We start from the raw sequence: 18253 nt of genomic DNA, 5'->3' as shown, positions 1-18253 counted from the left end.
ACTTATCCACCATCTGCCTATATTCTTCTACGGGCCTATTTAATTTCTGAAGCTCGTTATACACCAGAAATCTGCTCATTTTCAACATGTTTTTCAGCAAGCTGTCCGTATCCAACTCCAGCTAGAGGAAAAAATAACCATTAAGTGAGTCAATTGAAGCTATTAAGGAGATGATATTTTATAGCAATCAAGACTGCATAGTTACTGCAATCAAGCACAATTACAAGCTGAAATACATTTAAAGATTTAGAGTTTAAAGTTGGATAGTAATTTCTGTGGAGATTTATTTCTAGATAGAAACATTATTCATTAAAAGGGCAAGAAATGCATAAATTGGAGCATGTGCTACAAAGAGTATGACATTACATCACGAAATATAAAAGTACATAAAAGTATATAAAAGTACTATACAGACGAAAGAAAACACTCGTATTACTTTAGCATAAAATGGCTCGACATAGTCAGAACTCAGCATGTGTCGTGGATATCCCACTTCTGTTTTCATTGAAAGTACCTAAAAAGGAAACATTGCTTTATTTCTTATGTATTATTAGAGGCATATTTAAAGTAACTTAACAAACTGATGAATCATAATAACGCCGAGTTTAAAGACCTCATTCTAATTAAAATATATTCTAATTTAAATATACACCGAATTTTAAAGTTGCACGTTTTTTGGTTAAAACATAGTTTACCATTTTCCAGTTAGGCTGTTACTCTAGATTTATTTTTATAATTTGTTATTATTTCGTTATTTATTTTAGAAGCCTATGAAAGTTGATTAAAGAACCAACTTGCATTTTTGTTTCCTTATGCCCTCGTTTTTTACGAAGATTGATTTTAAATATTCTAGTTCGAATAATGGATGCAGTATTCTTAATAAAAACATTTGATCGTACAACATTAGGTGAAATCGTATTTACCCGGCTTCTACATGAAGATTAACAACAACCTGTTGTCAGAAATATATGTAGCCGAGTTTCTTTCAGCTATCGTAGGCCGTCAAGTTGCGTTACGTTGCGCTAACAGTCTACAGTCTATTTATTCATGAAACCTGACAACAGTTATCATTGTATGACACATAAGATTTTTAATTTACCCTCCACGTGATTTGCCAAACAGCAAGGTTACTAGAAAGTACTATCGTTATTCGTAAAATAAGATCTTTAATTTATTCTTTTGAATTATATTTGTAATACTTAACAATGTTTCTTAATAGTATAAGACGTATACAATATACACTGAAGTGACAAAAGTCATGGGATAGCAATATGTAAATATACAGATGGCAGTAGTATCGGTTAGAAAATGTATAAATGCGAAGTGCTTTGGCAAGGCTTTCATTTGTGTTCAAGTTATTCATGTGAAGAGGCTGTGACGTGATTATGGCCGCAAAACGAGAATTAACAGACTTTGAACGCAGAATAGTAGTTGGAGCTAGACGCATGGGTCATTCCATTTCGGATATCGTTAGGGAATTCAACATTCCGATATCCACAGTGTCAAGAGTGTGCCGAGAGTATCTAATTTCAGGCATAACATCCCACCATGGACAGTGCAGTGGCCGACCACCTGCGCTTAACGACCGAGACCAGCGACGTCTGCGTAGAGTTGTCAATGTTCACAGACAAGCAACACTGCGTCAAATAACCGCAGAGGACGTGTCCGACAGGACAGTGCCGCGAAATTTGTCTTCCTTGGGCTATGCCAGCAGAAGACCGACTCGAGTGCCTTTACTGACAGCACGACATCGCCTGCAGCGACTCTCGTGGGCTCGTGAGCATATCGGTTGGTTCCTAAACGAATGGAAAACAGTGGCTTGGTCAGATGAGTCACGATTTCAGTTGGTAAGAGCTGATGGTAGGGTTCGAGTGTGGCGCAGACCCCACGAAGCCATGGACCCAAGTTGTCAACAAGGCACTGTTCAAGCTGGTGGTGGTTCCATAATGGTCTGGGCTGTTTATACATGGCATGGACTCGGTCCTCTGGTGCAACGGAACCGATCATTGACTGGAAATGGATACCTTCAGCTACTTGGAGATCACTTACAGCCATTCACGTATTCGAACAACGATGGGATTTTTATGGATGACAATGCGTCATGTCACCGGGCCACAATTGTTCGCGATTGGTTAGAACATTCTGGACAATTCCAGCGAATGATCTGGCTACCTAGATCACCCGACATGAATCCCATCGAACATTTATGGGACATTATCCAGAGGTGAGTTCGTGCTCAAAACCCTGCACCGTCAACATGTTCACAATTATGGACGTCTATAGAGGCAGCATGGCTCAATATTCCTGCAGGGGACTTCCAACGACTTGTTGTGTCCATGCCACGTTGAGTTGCTGCCTTTCGCCGGGCAAAAGGAGGACCGACAAAATATTAGGAGGTATCCCATGACTTTTGTCACTTCAGTGTATATAAAACTCATATGATATAGGATAAATTTAATGTATAATATGTACAACTGATAATTTAAATAAAAAGATGACAATATTATTGAGATTAATAAATGACGTTTTTAAAGCTGTAATTTATGAATTCTGAAGCCGTAAGCAAACTCCGTATTACTGAAATAGGCAAACTCAATAGATCTATAATCGACCTTTGCCCTTCCTAATTGCTGCTTAAGCAAACTTTGCACATTTTAGACCCAGTCTTATTTGTTAAATATCTCTCTAACCTTATTCCGAGAGAAAAGTTTTTATACATGAAAGGAAATAAATACGCTTAATAATAATTAGTCAATATATTTAAGATATTCTACTTTCAAATGGTAGAACAACTAGGAAATCAAAGTTTTCACCGACATCAAATCTAACGAAAATCCCAGTGAGGAAAAAAAAGAAAATAATTTCTTAGAAATTGTTCTTTTAATGGAAACAGATCTGTGCCCTCAAGAAAACTAATATTCTACAGGTAAAAGAGTGGAGACAGGAAGACTGAAAGCGGAATGCCAAAAATCGCTCAAAATTACTGTGGAGTTGACCTACAGAAGTGGTCTGGTGCGGAATAGATCTGTAGAATTAACAGGCGGGCGGAGAAGATCTTTGGTGCGGAACTTGACATGTCTATATTTTGATATAAAGTAATCACCTGCAGTCGGCGATCTTAAAAACAAATATTCAAAATTAAATGTTAGGAAATTAATAAAATAGGGTAGAAACTAAGATTTGTACGGTTACAGAGCGAATGAAAAATACTTATTTTGGAGTAATTAAATGAAAAATATTTTTAACGCAAATTAATTCAAACAATAATGCTATATGTTACAAAATTCTTCTGTCATAAAAATATAGTGAAGTATAAGTATTTTTCCTTTGTAGGTATTAAAAAAATAAATAAAGATTGAAAGCTTTTAGATTTTATTTTGCGTCTAAACAGGCGTTTTGTTTTCATTTACAGACACATACACGTTTCGAGAGCATTTGGACTAACGCCACTTTGGGCTAAAAATATTTAAAAAAAAAACATACCTTTAGAATTTTGGATAGACAGTCTTGTGCGCTGAAGATAAAAGTGCTTTATTCCTTACAGCAGTATTTCCCAATGTGTGGCACGCGTACCTCCAGGGGTACCAGCAGAGTTTGGTGGAAGTACGCCTTGCACCGGAGTTTGGTGAGGATATGTACTGCTACGTTTTCGTGAGTCAAATCAAGACAGTCTTGTGAGGCGTGAGATGGTCCGGTGTGACACGGCGGGAATATACCACACTTCGTTACAGAGACAGCTTACTTCGTAAATAGTTAGTGGCTTCTCCAGGCGCCTGTGTATTTTTAGCTTTTGGGCGATTTTTCTTGTAGGAAATGTTTGTTATATGCTTTAGTAAGTCCCACTGATTTTGATTATTTTTATAAAATATAATTTTTATCTCTAGCATAGGTTATGGATGACTGGTTGAAATCTAGAACTACTACACCGAAAAGAAGTAATGATTACAGCAGCAATCAACCAACAGGAAATAATGAAATTAAACACGAATTACCTTCAATTCTTAAAGAACCTGATAAGAAAAAAGCAAGAAAAACTCGTATGTACGACAAGGCATATCTTAAATTTGGATTCTCATGGAATGGAGATGAAAATGAGCCTATTCCACTTTGCGTCATTTGTTTCGAAAATCTAACAAACGAAATCATGAAACCATCCAACTTAAAGCGCCATTTTGAGGCAAACCATAATCAGTACAAAGATAAATCCATAGAATTTTTTGAAAATAAACTTAAGGATTTATATCAGTCTCGAAAAGTAATGCTGGGTTTGACAGGAGGTGACAAGAAAAAAATACTAGAAACTTCGTATCGCGTGTCGCTTTTAATTACGAAATGTAATGCAGCGGAAACCATTGGCGAAATTGTAGTCAAGCCTGCAGCCAAGATAATGGTAGAAGTACTGATAGGAGATGAGATTGAAACAAACTTTTGACCGCGTTTCTCTCTCAAATAAATACAGTTCTTCGACGAATCATTGATATGTCTAATAATGTGAAAGAGATGTTATTATCTGATATTTCTCAAAGTCGTTATTATGCATTGCAAGTCGATGAGTCCACTAATATTCCGAATTTTGCAAATCTTATGGCGTTTGTTAGATACGAAAAAGAAATCACGAAATTCATGACGGCTTTCTATTTTGCCAGGCTTTATTGGGTCACACAACAGGAGAAGATATCTTTAATGTCATGAATAAACTAGAAAGCTCGGCGGTCATAAGAAATGACCTCTGTTCTAGATATTATAAATTGTAATTAAAATTATTTGTGCAAAGATGTCTGCTAATTTAAACTGAATTACCCAGGCCCGGCGGCGAGGACGCCCCTTTGCTTACTGCCCCACGGGGTTTCCTCCTTCTACTTGCTTAATTGCTTAGAGTGCAATGAAGGAAACCACTGGCGGTATATTTCTTAAGAGCCACCGCTATCTGAATAAATAAAGGTGATTTAAATAATAAAATGTTAATTCACATTTCAAAGATCTCTTTGTACTAGTACACAACATTTCTTGTGTAGATCTTTCCATCCTTTTTAAGCTCGACTTGCAGAGGACCATCCATTATTCTTAATTTTACGTCCGTTCTTTCACGAACTCTTGAATAGGCAACAAAAAGTTGGCCGTGTCCAAATGCAGGCTCCGGTCAAAAAATGCCAACACGCATAAGACTTTGGACCTGAGACTCATGGATGGTCATAGCAAAGGCAAGTTTACAGGAAATTGTCTATGTTTCAACTGAAACGGCAACCCTGTGCCGTGGCAAGTTCACCCCATTGGCTAGTACAGTTACGCATGCAACCCATAAACTATCGGCGTCAAACAGACACTTAAGCCGCATATAATAAAGATATTTATTTATTTCATTTTATTTGTTTTTCCATGGATGCCGGTTTATGCAGGTGGCATATTTCCGAATTCTATTATATATAAATGTTAAATTTGTTTATTAAATGTTAAATTCACTTGCTCTTGTATTTTTAATTTTTCCGGCTTAGCTTTCTCATAATATTCGTCATGCGCTGCACTGCACGGGGAATAAAACAATTTAAAGTTACGCAAGCAACCAATAAACTATCGGCGACAAACACTTTAGCCGCATATATATAATATTCATGCAAGAGAACAAGCAAATTTGGTTGGAATAGATGTGTTGGAACAGGCACAGACGGAGCAAATGGATGATCGGAATTAATAATATGATAAGAATTTGATGATAAGAATTTGATGATAAGAATTCAAAATGTTGCCCAAATCTCATAGCTACACATTGTTGCATACACAGAGAGGCTTTGGCAACACGTAAGATGCCTGCTGACAAGTTCTGAATGAAAGCGTAAAAACTGTTAACTACATTAAAAACCGTCCTTTGCACGACTTTTTTAGCAAATATGTGAAGAAAAGGGGAGTAGTCATACCCAGATTTTTTTCGTAACGATGTTCGTTGGCTATCTCGAGGAAAAATTCTAAATCTAAAATGAACTTAGACATGAACTTCAATGTTTTCTTAATGATAGATTTGAGTTGAGAAATTGCTTACATGACTTGAAATGGCTTTGTAAACTAGCATACTTAGCAGATATATTCTTTGTTTTTAACTGCCTCAACTTATCGTTACAAGGCAAAGAAATTTCATTGTCTCACGTTCAAGACATAGTGAACGCTGCCATCACAAAACTAAATTTATGCAAAAGAGAGTTGGTAACGGAGAAGTAGTCTCGTTTCCCTTCTCTTCATGAGTTTATAACAAGTTCGACTACTAAAATTGATACTGATACTCTGAAATGCATAACACAGCATTTGGAGAGATTGCAAGAAGCCTTGAAAAGCTATTTCCATGATTTAAACAAAAATACTGAATGGATAAGATATCTGTTTAACATTAACACAACACCCATGCCAGAAGATTTGTCGCATGCAGAAGAAGAGCAATTATTGGAAATGGCTTCAGATGTATTCTTGAAAAATAAACATAAGAAGTGTACTTTAATATCATTCTGGATACAAATGCAACATGTATATCCAGTTTTAACAGAAAAAATTCTGAAATACATCTTGCCTTTTCCAACCTCATATTTAAAGTTGCCTTTTAAGCATTTGTAGGCATTAAGAAGAAAAAAAAAAAAAAAAAAAAAAAAAAAAAGACTATTGGACGTGGAACTGCATCTAAGATTAAAATTAACAACCAGGGAACCAAATTATGACGATCTGTCATCTCAGCACAAACAATTTCATCCTTCTCACTAATCCAAATTAATGTTTTTTATTATATAACTTTTATTTATGTTTTAATATGAATAATTTTATTTCTCTTTTCTTATTATTTTGTGTATGTCACAAAAGAAAAGAAAAAGTAAAAGATTTTGATTGTTATTAAAATACATCCAATTTTTTTGACGAGGGTACTCAGCGTTACAAAAATTATGGAAGGGGTACAACATAAGTCAAAAGTTTGGGAAACACTGCTTTACAATATTGCCACTGCTCGCTTTGAAATTGTTGAGTTTTTTAGTCAAAAATTTGTTAAAGTTTTACAAAATAGAAAATAGACAATATGACAGATTCCAAAATCCAAATTCCGGCTGCCAGGTTCCTATGTTCGGGTGGAGAACTATGTTATTCAAAATTTGATGACTCTAGGTACCTTTATTTTCTCACATTGCTGGAAACATTCATACATTCATGTAGATTCTTCATTAATCAGTTTCTTTACGTATAATACAGGGCGGTAATATTTGGTGGCAACAATTTGAAACGTGATATATCGCATTTAAGTGATTCGACACGCAAAATGCCGTTTCAAAACTAATAGCTCTTCTGGGCTAAGGCCCGTATGGGCTTTAAAAAAAAAAAAAAACACTTTCGGTTTTAAATACAGGAGTTCTGGCTTCTTTAAGCTTCAGTTATTACAATTATTACTTTTTTGTCATATTAATTAAAAAATCATTCGTTAATATTGAAAATAGATAAAACAAATTAGTGAAAGGATGGCATGTTTCCAGAAATTATTATTATTATTATTATTATTATTATTTGCATGATGTTTCAAATGTTTATAAAGTCATAATGGATTTTCATTCGAACTTCTATCCCTTGTGAATACAAAAGGAATTTTTGCGGTTTTTAAAGTAGATATGAATAGAACTTACTTTCTCAATGGTAACGTTTTTTGAATCTTCATCCAGCCAAGACGTGGAACCTATTATATCAATAAACGTTCTTTTTAGCGACGAAACCAACATCTTAGCCTAGGAATGAAAATTAACTGAGTAATAAGGAACGATGAAAATAATTTTCATAATAATAAAGAGATTTCAGATAGTGCCATTTATAGTATGAGTCAATTTTGATAAATAAAATGCTACAGTAGTTTAACAAATTCGAATTATAAATCAAAGTGCTACATTAATTTGACAGATATATCTCTACAAGTCACAGTCTCTGCATTTATTACTTCTTTGAGAAACATTTGTTTTCAGTGTTGATGTAAGAAATATTCAATTTTTTTCGACATTTATATTTTTGTAAATTTCGTATTCTTACCAAATTCTTTTAAAATTTTAGTTTTATCTTTCAGGAAGACTGCGTTTTATTTTCTAGATATTTTAACTGGAAGTTAAGCTTAAAACAAACCGGAGGACATGCTGTTGAGTTGAAAGACGCTTACCAAATGATAGAGGAGTTAAACATCTCCCAAATGGTTTTGGTCAACAGAATCCAGCTTTTATTTTGCCTCCTTCAGAGATCCGATATTAATATCGGGTGCAGGGTGCAAATATTCTAAATCTTATAATTCTGACAATTTTTAAACCCAGTAAATAAAGAGTATAATTTCTTAATTATCTGTAATAAAATTAGGAAGAACTAGCTATTTGAAACGTTATTGTAAGAGTACTGATATAAATGATAGATGAGATATGATAAAAACATCAAACTTTTAAATTTAGTTTGTAGAGACATTAAGATTTTTTTGGAAGCAGAAGAATTGAAAATTAGCAACGCCTTCGCCGGAAATCGAACCGCAGACCTCTCAATTACGCGCTGAGCGTGCAGATAACTACACCACGAAGGCTCGCTAAGAAGGCGGGAGAAATACTTTACAAGTTTATATCGTTAAAACACTTAGTTTCAAACTACACGCTATGATCTAAGCATATGGTACACAAGGCTTTCCGTTTTATTGAATAAAGCGAAGAATCCAAATATAGTCAAATTTCAATAAACCCTGATTGAAGGAAAACCACTCTAAAAAAACTAAATATTAAAAATTCTATTTTGAACCAGTATTCATTTCGAATGGTATGTTTTATATTCACCTTCGAATTTCTAGTTCCGACAACCATTCCGTCAAAACGTTCGACTTACTCAAGATCATGTAATCGAAGTTTCAACGCACATTCACAGCATGGCAATTAACTGAGCAGAGTGTATTCAAAAGTAGAAAAGTTGCGGAGTTTATCTAAATACAACTTCCTGTCTTAATACAAATGCGACAGGTAATTAAAGTGAAGGTTTGTAGATGTCCGTTTATGGCACGGCTGTAGTTGTAAAATGTTGCATTCCTTTTATTTTTTTCCATGTCAGAAAAACAAAGAATTTCATATGAAAGGATACTTTAGTTTTCGGGAAGGGAAAGCAATCGCAAGGAGACAAATCTGTAGGACACGCGGGATGACTAACTACATATACTTATTTTCAGGACGGAACGGCTCTGCGAAGTGATTATTGACCAGTGGAAAAATGAATTTTCTGCAGTAAACGGTTTCCGCAATGGAACGAGTGTATAACGTAAGCTTAAAAATCGTCTGCTTAATTTGAGCGCACCAGCGGCCGAGCGGTAATGTCGCTGAACACTGGTAGTTCGGTCCAAGGTTCGAATCCCGCGAACGGGCTGGCTGCATGGGTGTTTTCCCCATGTGTAACGTGTATACGAGCCAGTTTCCCTTAGAAAGTCCTCCACGAAAGGCATCCCTCCCCTTAGGCAGATAGCCTTAGTGTGCTTTGCCATAATTAAATACACCACACCACGTCTGCTTAATTTGCAGCTATTTAAATCCGCTACTCAGCCAATCATTTAACAGTGCGGCACTGTTTTAACACAGCAGCTTCTAAGAAAAAAAAAAACCTAATGTTACTTAGGCTAAACACCTGTTTTATCTTCCCAGGATGAATAATCGTCCCGTCTTTACCTTAGATTATAAAAATATCACGTAAAATACATTAATAGGAAATGTAATTGATCTTACATCTGTACTTCGGCTTGGTAGTTTAAATACTATAGTGGTTAATAAAACTCTGTTGTTTGTGCTAAGAATATAAAAATAATTAAATGTTTCAAACAAAATAGTAAATTAGAATCTATTAACCTGGTTTCTAATTTAAGCGGCCCTTCCACCAATGTATATATGTGTATGTGTGATTATGGCAAAGCCTCGAGGGCTATCTGCCTAAGGGGAGGGATGCCTTCGTGGAGGACTTTCTAAGGGAAACTGGCTCGTATACACGTTACACATGGAGAAAACCACGAAAACGCCCATGCAGCCAGCCCGTTCGCGGGATTCGAACCTCGGACCGAACTACCAGTGTTCAGCGACTTTACCGCTCGGCCGCTGGTGGGCTCCTTCCACCAATGTCCAAACTGTTAGAGATTACTGAATATTGGTAGTTTGCCTTAAAGTTCAACCCAGGCAAACGGGCAAGTTGCATAGTTTCCGTGATTTTCCTCATGTGTAACGGAAATTCAAGCCACATTTCCGTAAGAGAGTCCTCCATGAGGGAATTCCTTCCCTTAGCCAGATAGCCTCTATGTGTTTTACCATATTTAAATAACAAACCAACCTAATTTGCGTAAGATTTCTAAACTAAGAAACCGAAAGATCACCGAAAATTAGTGCAGTTATTTAACTGGGAGTAAAATGATAAATATGGCACCAGTGGTTGAATTGTCAGTGCTCTCTTTCTGAACTTAGATTATCATTTATTAAGTAAACTCACTTAATTTATACTTTTCGGCAGAGTTGACGCAGAATTTTAATTATGGCCACAGAAAAGCCAACTTTTTAATTTTGTGAAATTATTTCACAAGAATTTTAATAAATTCTAATATTGCAGATAATTTAACAGAAATAATAATAATATGAAAATAAATGTAATAATAATCGTCATTTATTATATTAGTAATGATTAGAATTCAGATTTTGACAAATTACAATTTGATTTTTAAAAATGTTTATTCCACATCCTACGTAACATAAAAATATATTTTGCTTTGAGAAAAAAAAAAATAATAATAATGTTTGATGATAATTATTAGCGGCCCTTCAAATGCAAACAACAGTTCGCTTCAGAAATTTATTATGCAATTAAGGCCTTTTTATGCATATAATATATATTCAGAACCATTTTTATTGGTAGCTTTTCTTACACGCAGAAAATAAGATAAAAATCTTCTAGTAAATTTTGCTTCTTCTTTTTGCTTAAATATTTCTGTAGAAGAAGACGGCATGTTTTATTTATAATATTTCTGTCGTCTTATTTGACGTACTCAGAAATACTGAATACATATATGACACAAAATTTGGAAATTTGCATGTAAATTTAATTGTATGTAAAATTAAGTTAGTAAAATACCAGATGATAAAATGACGAATGTAAAAATTTTCTCTTATGAAAGGAAAAAAATATCTTTAAACTTTTCATTAATATTCTTTATAAATTTTAAAAAATTCACATATTATTAATAAGTATTTGTTTGATATTATTAATAAAAATGAGAATAAAGAAATTCCTTCTGAATAATTGTCAGTAAACTTTATTTGGAAACTTAAGGTTCAAAATAACTGTTATAATTCATTTAGAATTGTAACAAAGTGTGTAATCCACATTTGGCATTATTATTGTTTATAACAAATGTGCCAAATTTCAAAACTAGCCAGTATATAAATTCCCATACCTTTTCGGAAATTTTGAATACAAAACTCTAATTTTTTGCAGGGATGCCTAGAAATACATCTATTTTAAGATGATGGCACATATTTTATAGGTTAAATACAATTAGTATCCGAAAAATGTATAAAATTTATTTAAAAATACAAATTTTTGAAATAAATAAAAAAATGTAAATTTCATATTGATTCATCCTAAATTTTAATTATGAAAAAAGAAGTTAGTATATTTAATTTAAAAGTCGATATTTTTAAATGTATGCCAAATTCAATTAACGTTGCGGAGTTAAAATTTCGACTGCTATTTTTTTAAAAAAATTGCTGCTGCGCAGTTTGGCGTAATTTGAAACGTAGAATAGATACATGAAAAAGCATTGAATTGTGATTTCTGTTATTTTGTGTCAAAATGCATGCTAGTACAATGCTGTATGTAAATCAAATATATATATTCTAATATATTCGCTTTCGAGACATCGAAAACACAAATTGAATTTAGACAATCAGTCATGTAGTACGAGAGCTATAGAACTGTCCACAATTTTTTTTTCAGTGGGTGTACTTTAACATTAGTAATGCACACCCACCCAAAAAGTGCACTACAATATATTAATATGATTAATGAACCGTAAAAATTTATGAAGCGCAGTAATAATTTTCATCATTTTTTTCTCGATTTCCACACAAGATTAATATTCTTCTCTACATTCTAACAAATAATTTTTACGATGAACTTGTAATTCTCAAGTTAAAAGTTCTTTGCTCCGATGATGTTGACGTAGTGGCCACTACTTGTTACCAAGTATCATAGCAAGTTATCATTTGCCCAAAAATACGAAAAGGGGGGGAAGACTCACGACATAACTGTATAACGCATATTTTTCCAAACTGTATGCTTCTCTGCACACTCTGTTCTTTTTCCTCTGTATATTCTCTTATTATTTTAAGTAACCGCTGTTATAAACAATATGCTATTTGTTACCCATTTAACATTTCTAAATAATTTGTTTTTTTAGCACATGCCTACATTGATTACAACTTCGCATGGCCATTTCAGGATTAGTTTTGCCCACCATTGCATGAATTAAACGGTTAATCGACTGTACCTTGTACTTCATTAATTTTTGATTTCTTGATCAAGACAGGATTAAGCATGTGAGGCACCAGGAATTTATCCCCATGTGGAACTGGTACAGCCTCACAATCTTACTGTACTAAAGCCAGACTTGCCATCCAGTGCTAGTTCCGAGAACCCACATTAAGTTGTTCTGATCCAGCCCTGAAACCCAAAGGTTTTGTTGATGTCATTCAAGTTTCTAATACGAGTATTTTATACCTCTCGCTAAATAGTGCTTTACAATAGCACTATATTTTTAATAGTGCTTAGATTTCTTCATCAGTATAGCGGGCGAGTGGATAGTAGTATTGCAGGAGTAAAAGTCAGTCTTACCTTTTCTTCTACATCCTTTGGATAGCCGTGTTTAGCGTAATATGCAGCAATGGCGTTCCCAAACCATGATCCGACAAGGCTGACGCATCCCTTCCACCTGGAAGTATATGTCTTCAGTTTCGAATGCTTCAACTCTGGTGTCAGCAGGGTATAGTCTTGGAAGATTTGGCGGAAGGGCATGCTCATGAAAGACATGTAGCTCAACACGAATTTCCACGACATGTAATTAGCCAGCACCCTGGTAGGTAGTTCAAGAACTTACCAATAAAGAACTTAAATTAAAAGCTACATGAACAAGCATTCTAAATATTTAGTCCTAATATTTGAGAGTTCTGATATATTTCTCTCTCATTTAATACTGCAATTAATGTATTAAGTAATGAAATCAAATTTTTTACCTGGGTGGAGTGTTAGAAAGTAGAGTTCCAAGATGATGAAAGTATTCCTTGCAGTGAACCATCATATATAGATTGCTGGTGTCGATAGGAAGTCCCAGATTCCGGAAAACGTATGTCATGAAGCGACTCCATTTAATCTAGGAAAAACAGATTTAGTAACTCGATTATCAGAGCGATCGGCTATCCGAACTTGTTAAACTTGTACATACGTCGGTGAAAAATTTTGGAAAACGTGTAGAAATATAAAATACAAATGTATCGACAAATGTTTTTAAGCATTCCTCCCGATAACTTAACTCGTGAATATATTATAGATAGAACGATAACTTTTAGCCTTCTTGTATATAATATGACCTTAATTTTAAGGAATTTTCTAAGATTTCGTGAAAAATCACATACTTCCAAAAGTGTCAAATAAAATGTCTCGAATTTTATTCAATTTATATGAAAATTTACATTAAATAACTTTTAGCCTATCCTCCATTAAGATTTCCCAAAACATACAATGCTAGTAGTATTTTCCAAACTATAAATATTGACAAACATTGACGTCGAAGTATCCTTTTTTAAAACTATGCTGTTTAATGAAAGCATGTGTATCATTTGCAACATAATGTATGAAAACATTGTCCACTTAAATTAAGTTATCTTGATCTAAAATACCTGTGTTGAATATATTTCTAGAAATTATTTGTTTCATAAATGTAAATTTCAATTTAAAATGTACGATATTATTTTTTATTTAGTGATGTGCTAGTTATTTGCTTTATTGCTTCGTTTCAGATAGACATCCTCCTCTCTAAAAAAAGTATTTACCGCGATATTGCTAATATGTCTTCCATGCCGCGAAATTTAGTGAATTTTCACAACTTATCCCTTGAGTTCCCTGTTAATTTGACCTTTTTGTGATCGCTATTTTCCATTAAATTGTTCAACTGGACCTTAGCCTTATTCCGGACTTGTTTCTTTCATTTAATCTGGCTCAATCTTTCGGGTTTGGACAAAATAAAGTACCTGTTTTGAAGTTAGAAATATCTATCATAGTTTATCACTTTTTTTGGAGTCTTGTGTCAGTATTTATGTTATGTCGCGAATTTTTAATTATATTAATATTTGTTTTAAGTTTTTTTTATTTATATTCCTTATATTTTAAAGTTGTTAAAAGCCTTATTTAGCTGGTAGTTATTGAAACTGTACTGTAACAAAGATATCACTGATGAACGGATCACTTCTGTTCTAAGGCTGCCCAGAAGGCGCCAATCAGAATTAAGTGCGGCCCGTCATGCTTCAATCTACAATGTTTCGACCCCACAGAGCAAGGGCAGACAAAGCAGTACCAGTACGGTCCCTGCCGAGCCTTACTCTCTCCCGAGGGCCCTCAGGCCTTCTTTGAAGTCTGTTATTATGCCCCCGGGGTTGAGACTGTCTAGGTACAGATCATAACCAGTACTTCCCAGGCGTTCGCCTGAGTCAACACCATGGAGGTAGTAAGTAAGATGGAGTGGCCCTAAACAGGTTTCTCCCGTACCCTGCTTTGAAGCACCGGCGATCCCTACGTGGTGACTAAAACATTGGGTCATTTACCATTAAGTGCAATGGGTTATGACGCGATAGGATGTAAATATTTTGTAATTACGTCGTAAATATACATATAAATGTATATATTTTCTTTTTCTACAACACTTCAGAGTCCTAAGTATATGAAAACAACATATTTTTAAACAACATTTCATTCTGAACGGAATTAAATGCTATACTTTTCACAGGACAGTTTTCTCAGAATGGTTTAATTTGAATGAAATATTTTCACAAGTTTCGTTAATTACATTAGAAAAAAAAATTTAAGGTAATTCTATTTGATTCGGTTAAGGTACAAAAATTAAGATCAAAGTTTGTTGTATTATTATTAATATTAAAATTATGCATTATTTCTTTTCTATTTATAGAGCTTCTTCCTAAAATACTTTCTTAAATATGACATGATTTTTTGGCTTCTGAGGCATCTTTTAAATCGAAAAATATAAGTAAATTTATAATTAATGCTCTATTCGGTTCATTTTAAATTAGAGAATTATTAGAAATTTATTAGAATTATTAGATTATCCTTTCTTACCTCCATGGTCAACCCCCAGGGGGGGAGAAGTGTAACAAAGACAGGAAACGTTTACGAGAACACATCTGGTTTATGGCGTTTTTGCTTAACAACAGTAGAACTGAGGGTGTTTGTCATCTGGTTTACTACGGAAATCATAAATCGGTTTTCTCTTGTTCACTTGCCTTCTCTTTGTTATATTTGCAATGCTTCCTTCAGTAAGTTTATGTAATTGGATTTTCTTATCGCTAGTTCTTATCTCTAGTTTCTCTTGTTAGTCTATTTCCCACGTTTTTTTTTTTTTTTTTTTTTTTTTCGAGTACGGATGGCCCAGGACTTTTTTGTCGGATTTTTCTTGTTTTTGATTCGTTGTGGGGGTGAAATTTCTCAGTTATAGATAAAATACAATTCTGGGATTGGTGAGATTTAATTTTATGATTTTTTTGGTAAGCCTATGAAATTTCGGGGGCGGAGAAACCGAGTTTACCTCGAAGCCTGCATCATGTCAGAAGTTAGTCTTAATTCTGATTCTGATTTTTTGAGCTGTGGCGGGGCTTCCTTGCGGGACGAGCGCCGTGAACCAGCGGGCTGCGGTTAGGGATTTCCAGCATTTAGCAGATGAGAATTTGCATTGAAAAGAAAAGGCGCTAGAGCTCATCACAAAAATTTATAGCATCGTCGTTTCTCCATTATAATTTTCCGAGAATTGTAAACAGATATTCTCGAGATGATGCAGATACCGGTGGGATTTCCTGTTTATCCTGCCCAGTGATTTTCCAATTGGGGTCCTTTCAAGGCGTTTTCCCTGTTTATTGAAGTGTTCCTGATAAAGAAGGTTCTGGACGATCTGTTGAACTATTAAAACTCCGTAGTAATCAGTCGATTGATGGCATTTCCGAGTAATCGGAGTTGGATGTATGAAATTCCCCCTGTGAGTGATGATTTTTTTTATATCTTGGATTTTCTATTTACAAATATACCCGAATTAAGTAATGTTAAATTATATTAATATACAGAAATTAAGTAGTAATCATTTATAATATATTGTAAACTGAGAGGTGATTAGAGAAGTTTGAGTTAATTACCTGTTATTTTTAGTTTGTAAATGAAGAATTGTTTGTTTCAACCTACATGTTCCAACCTACATGTGAATTAGAAAAATGTTAACCTTAATTAATGTAAGCTGTAGTTTAGTGTGATATTCTGTGTTTTTTTGCTCGTATTATTATGGTAGGGAACTGAGCAGTTTACCCAATTAACTTATGTTGGAATTATTCAAGAAAATTAATAAATGTGTTTTCCTTATAATTTTATTGCATTTATTTATCTTGTGTGTATTTTTTGGGTGGTCTGTCATGTTACTCCATTTGTTTGAGCTGGGAGGCTTTTAAGAAACATTGAGCTTTTTTGAATTCGGAGTTATTGTTATTGATTTTCTTTTTTTTAACTTGGTTTCCCACAACGCTAACGTAAAATTTTATTGTAATACCACTACACGATTGTTCTTATGATGAATCTGATTATTTGAGTTTTGTTCGGCACCAAGGTAGTTAAGGAAAAGTTAAAAGCCAGATAAAGTTTTAAAAGTTAAAACTCCTAATTTTCAGAGATTCAACATTCACGACTTTAGAGCGTTTATCAAGCCCGCTATCTGGCAAGTATTGCCATTCTACCTGCATAATAACGTTTATTTTTTATTCGCGTGACCTAGTACACTGTTTTCAGAGACGTTAAGATTTGATCTCGCATAAGACCTTTAACTTATCTTTCAAATTAAAGCAATCCATAGCTTATTAAATTTTCAAAAACAATATACTCATTTTTATTAATTTTTGTTTTTAATTTATTTTTTAATAAATTTTTATAGATGTAATTTAAAATGCATATTCATGTGATTTATAACGTAGCTAAATGATAAATTTTATAAATGCTCGCATTATTATCATAAATAACGAAAGTTATTTCTAACGTGACGTAATATGTCATATATTTTATAGAAAATAAGCATATGTGAGCCGCCTAACAATAGTTTTCGAGCATGAATCATAATGTGGTAAAGTAACTAAAAGGAAAACTAATTCTGATCTCAAGTCATTTAAGAAGTTAACCTGTAACTTAAAAAAAAAAATAAATAAATAAAAAATAAAAATAAAAAAATAAAAAAAAAAAATCTGAAATTTTTCAGATTTTAAATTACGTCCAAAGGGGCGTTTTTTTTAACGTTTTGAGTGTTACCTTTATTTATTAAATATCATGTTCTTTGCACTTAAACCATAAAATTCAGTTCAAGAGCAATATCGCAAAATAATATTAAATTAAGCATATCTTTAGAATTTCCGATATACACAGTCTCGCGAGCTGGAGATAAAAGTATTTTTTTTTCTATATAACGTTGCCATTTCTCGCTTTTAAAGCATTGAGTTTGTAAATCAAAAATTCGTTAAAGTTTTACAAAATATAAAATCTATAATAAAACAAATTCCAAATTTGGGATTTCAGATGCCCATATTCGCAGTAGGATTTCGTCATTCAAAATTCGATGGCTCTATGTACCATTGTTTTATCACAATGCGAGAAATAGACAATCATTTATGCAGATTTTTCATTATTTAATTTCTTCAAATATAATGCAGGACTCTAACATTTTGTGGCAACAGTTTGAAAAGTGAACCGACGTTTATGAGTCCGACGCAAAATGCCAAAACGAAAGCAATAGTCCTTCGGGACTGAAATCCCTTAGGACTAAAAAAGAATGACAGAAAAAAATTGAAACACAGCAAGCAAAGAATTAAGGCAGATGATCATAATGCCGGAAATAAGACATTTACGAATATTTTTCTTTTATATTTTAAAATTGTCTAGTTTAATACTCACTACT

The 18253-nt window shown here is 33.7% G+C and overlaps 1 protein-coding gene across 1 annotated transcript in view; it reads right to left on the bottom strand.

The window, feature by feature from the left end:
- Positions 1-18253, bottom strand: part of LOC118181898 (neprilysin-1-like) — an 86765-nt gene that overhangs the window by 37831 nt on the left and 30681 nt on the right. The window contains exons 9-13 of the mRNA XM_035351126.2: positions 13284-13420; positions 12886-13123; positions 7644-7742; positions 437-514; positions 3-121 (exon numbers count right to left, since the gene is read on the bottom strand). Of these exons, the coding sequence (XP_035207017.1) occupies positions 3-121; positions 437-514; positions 7644-7742; positions 12886-13123; positions 13284-13420 (671 nt within the window). The remainder of the gene's footprint in view (positions 1-2; positions 122-436; positions 515-7643; positions 7743-12885; positions 13124-13283; positions 13421-18253) is intronic.

The sequence above is a fragment of the Stegodyphus dumicola genome, chromosome 4 (genome assembly GCF_044657685.1).
Source record: "Stegodyphus dumicola isolate Sdum_Otavi_A_Nest chromosome 4, ASM4465768v1".
Lineage (NCBI taxonomy): Eukaryota > Metazoa > Arthropoda > Arachnida > Araneae > Eresidae > Stegodyphus > Stegodyphus dumicola.
The sequence above is the reverse complement of the archived record's forward strand: the minus strand, read 5'-3'. Positions and strand labels throughout refer to the sequence as shown.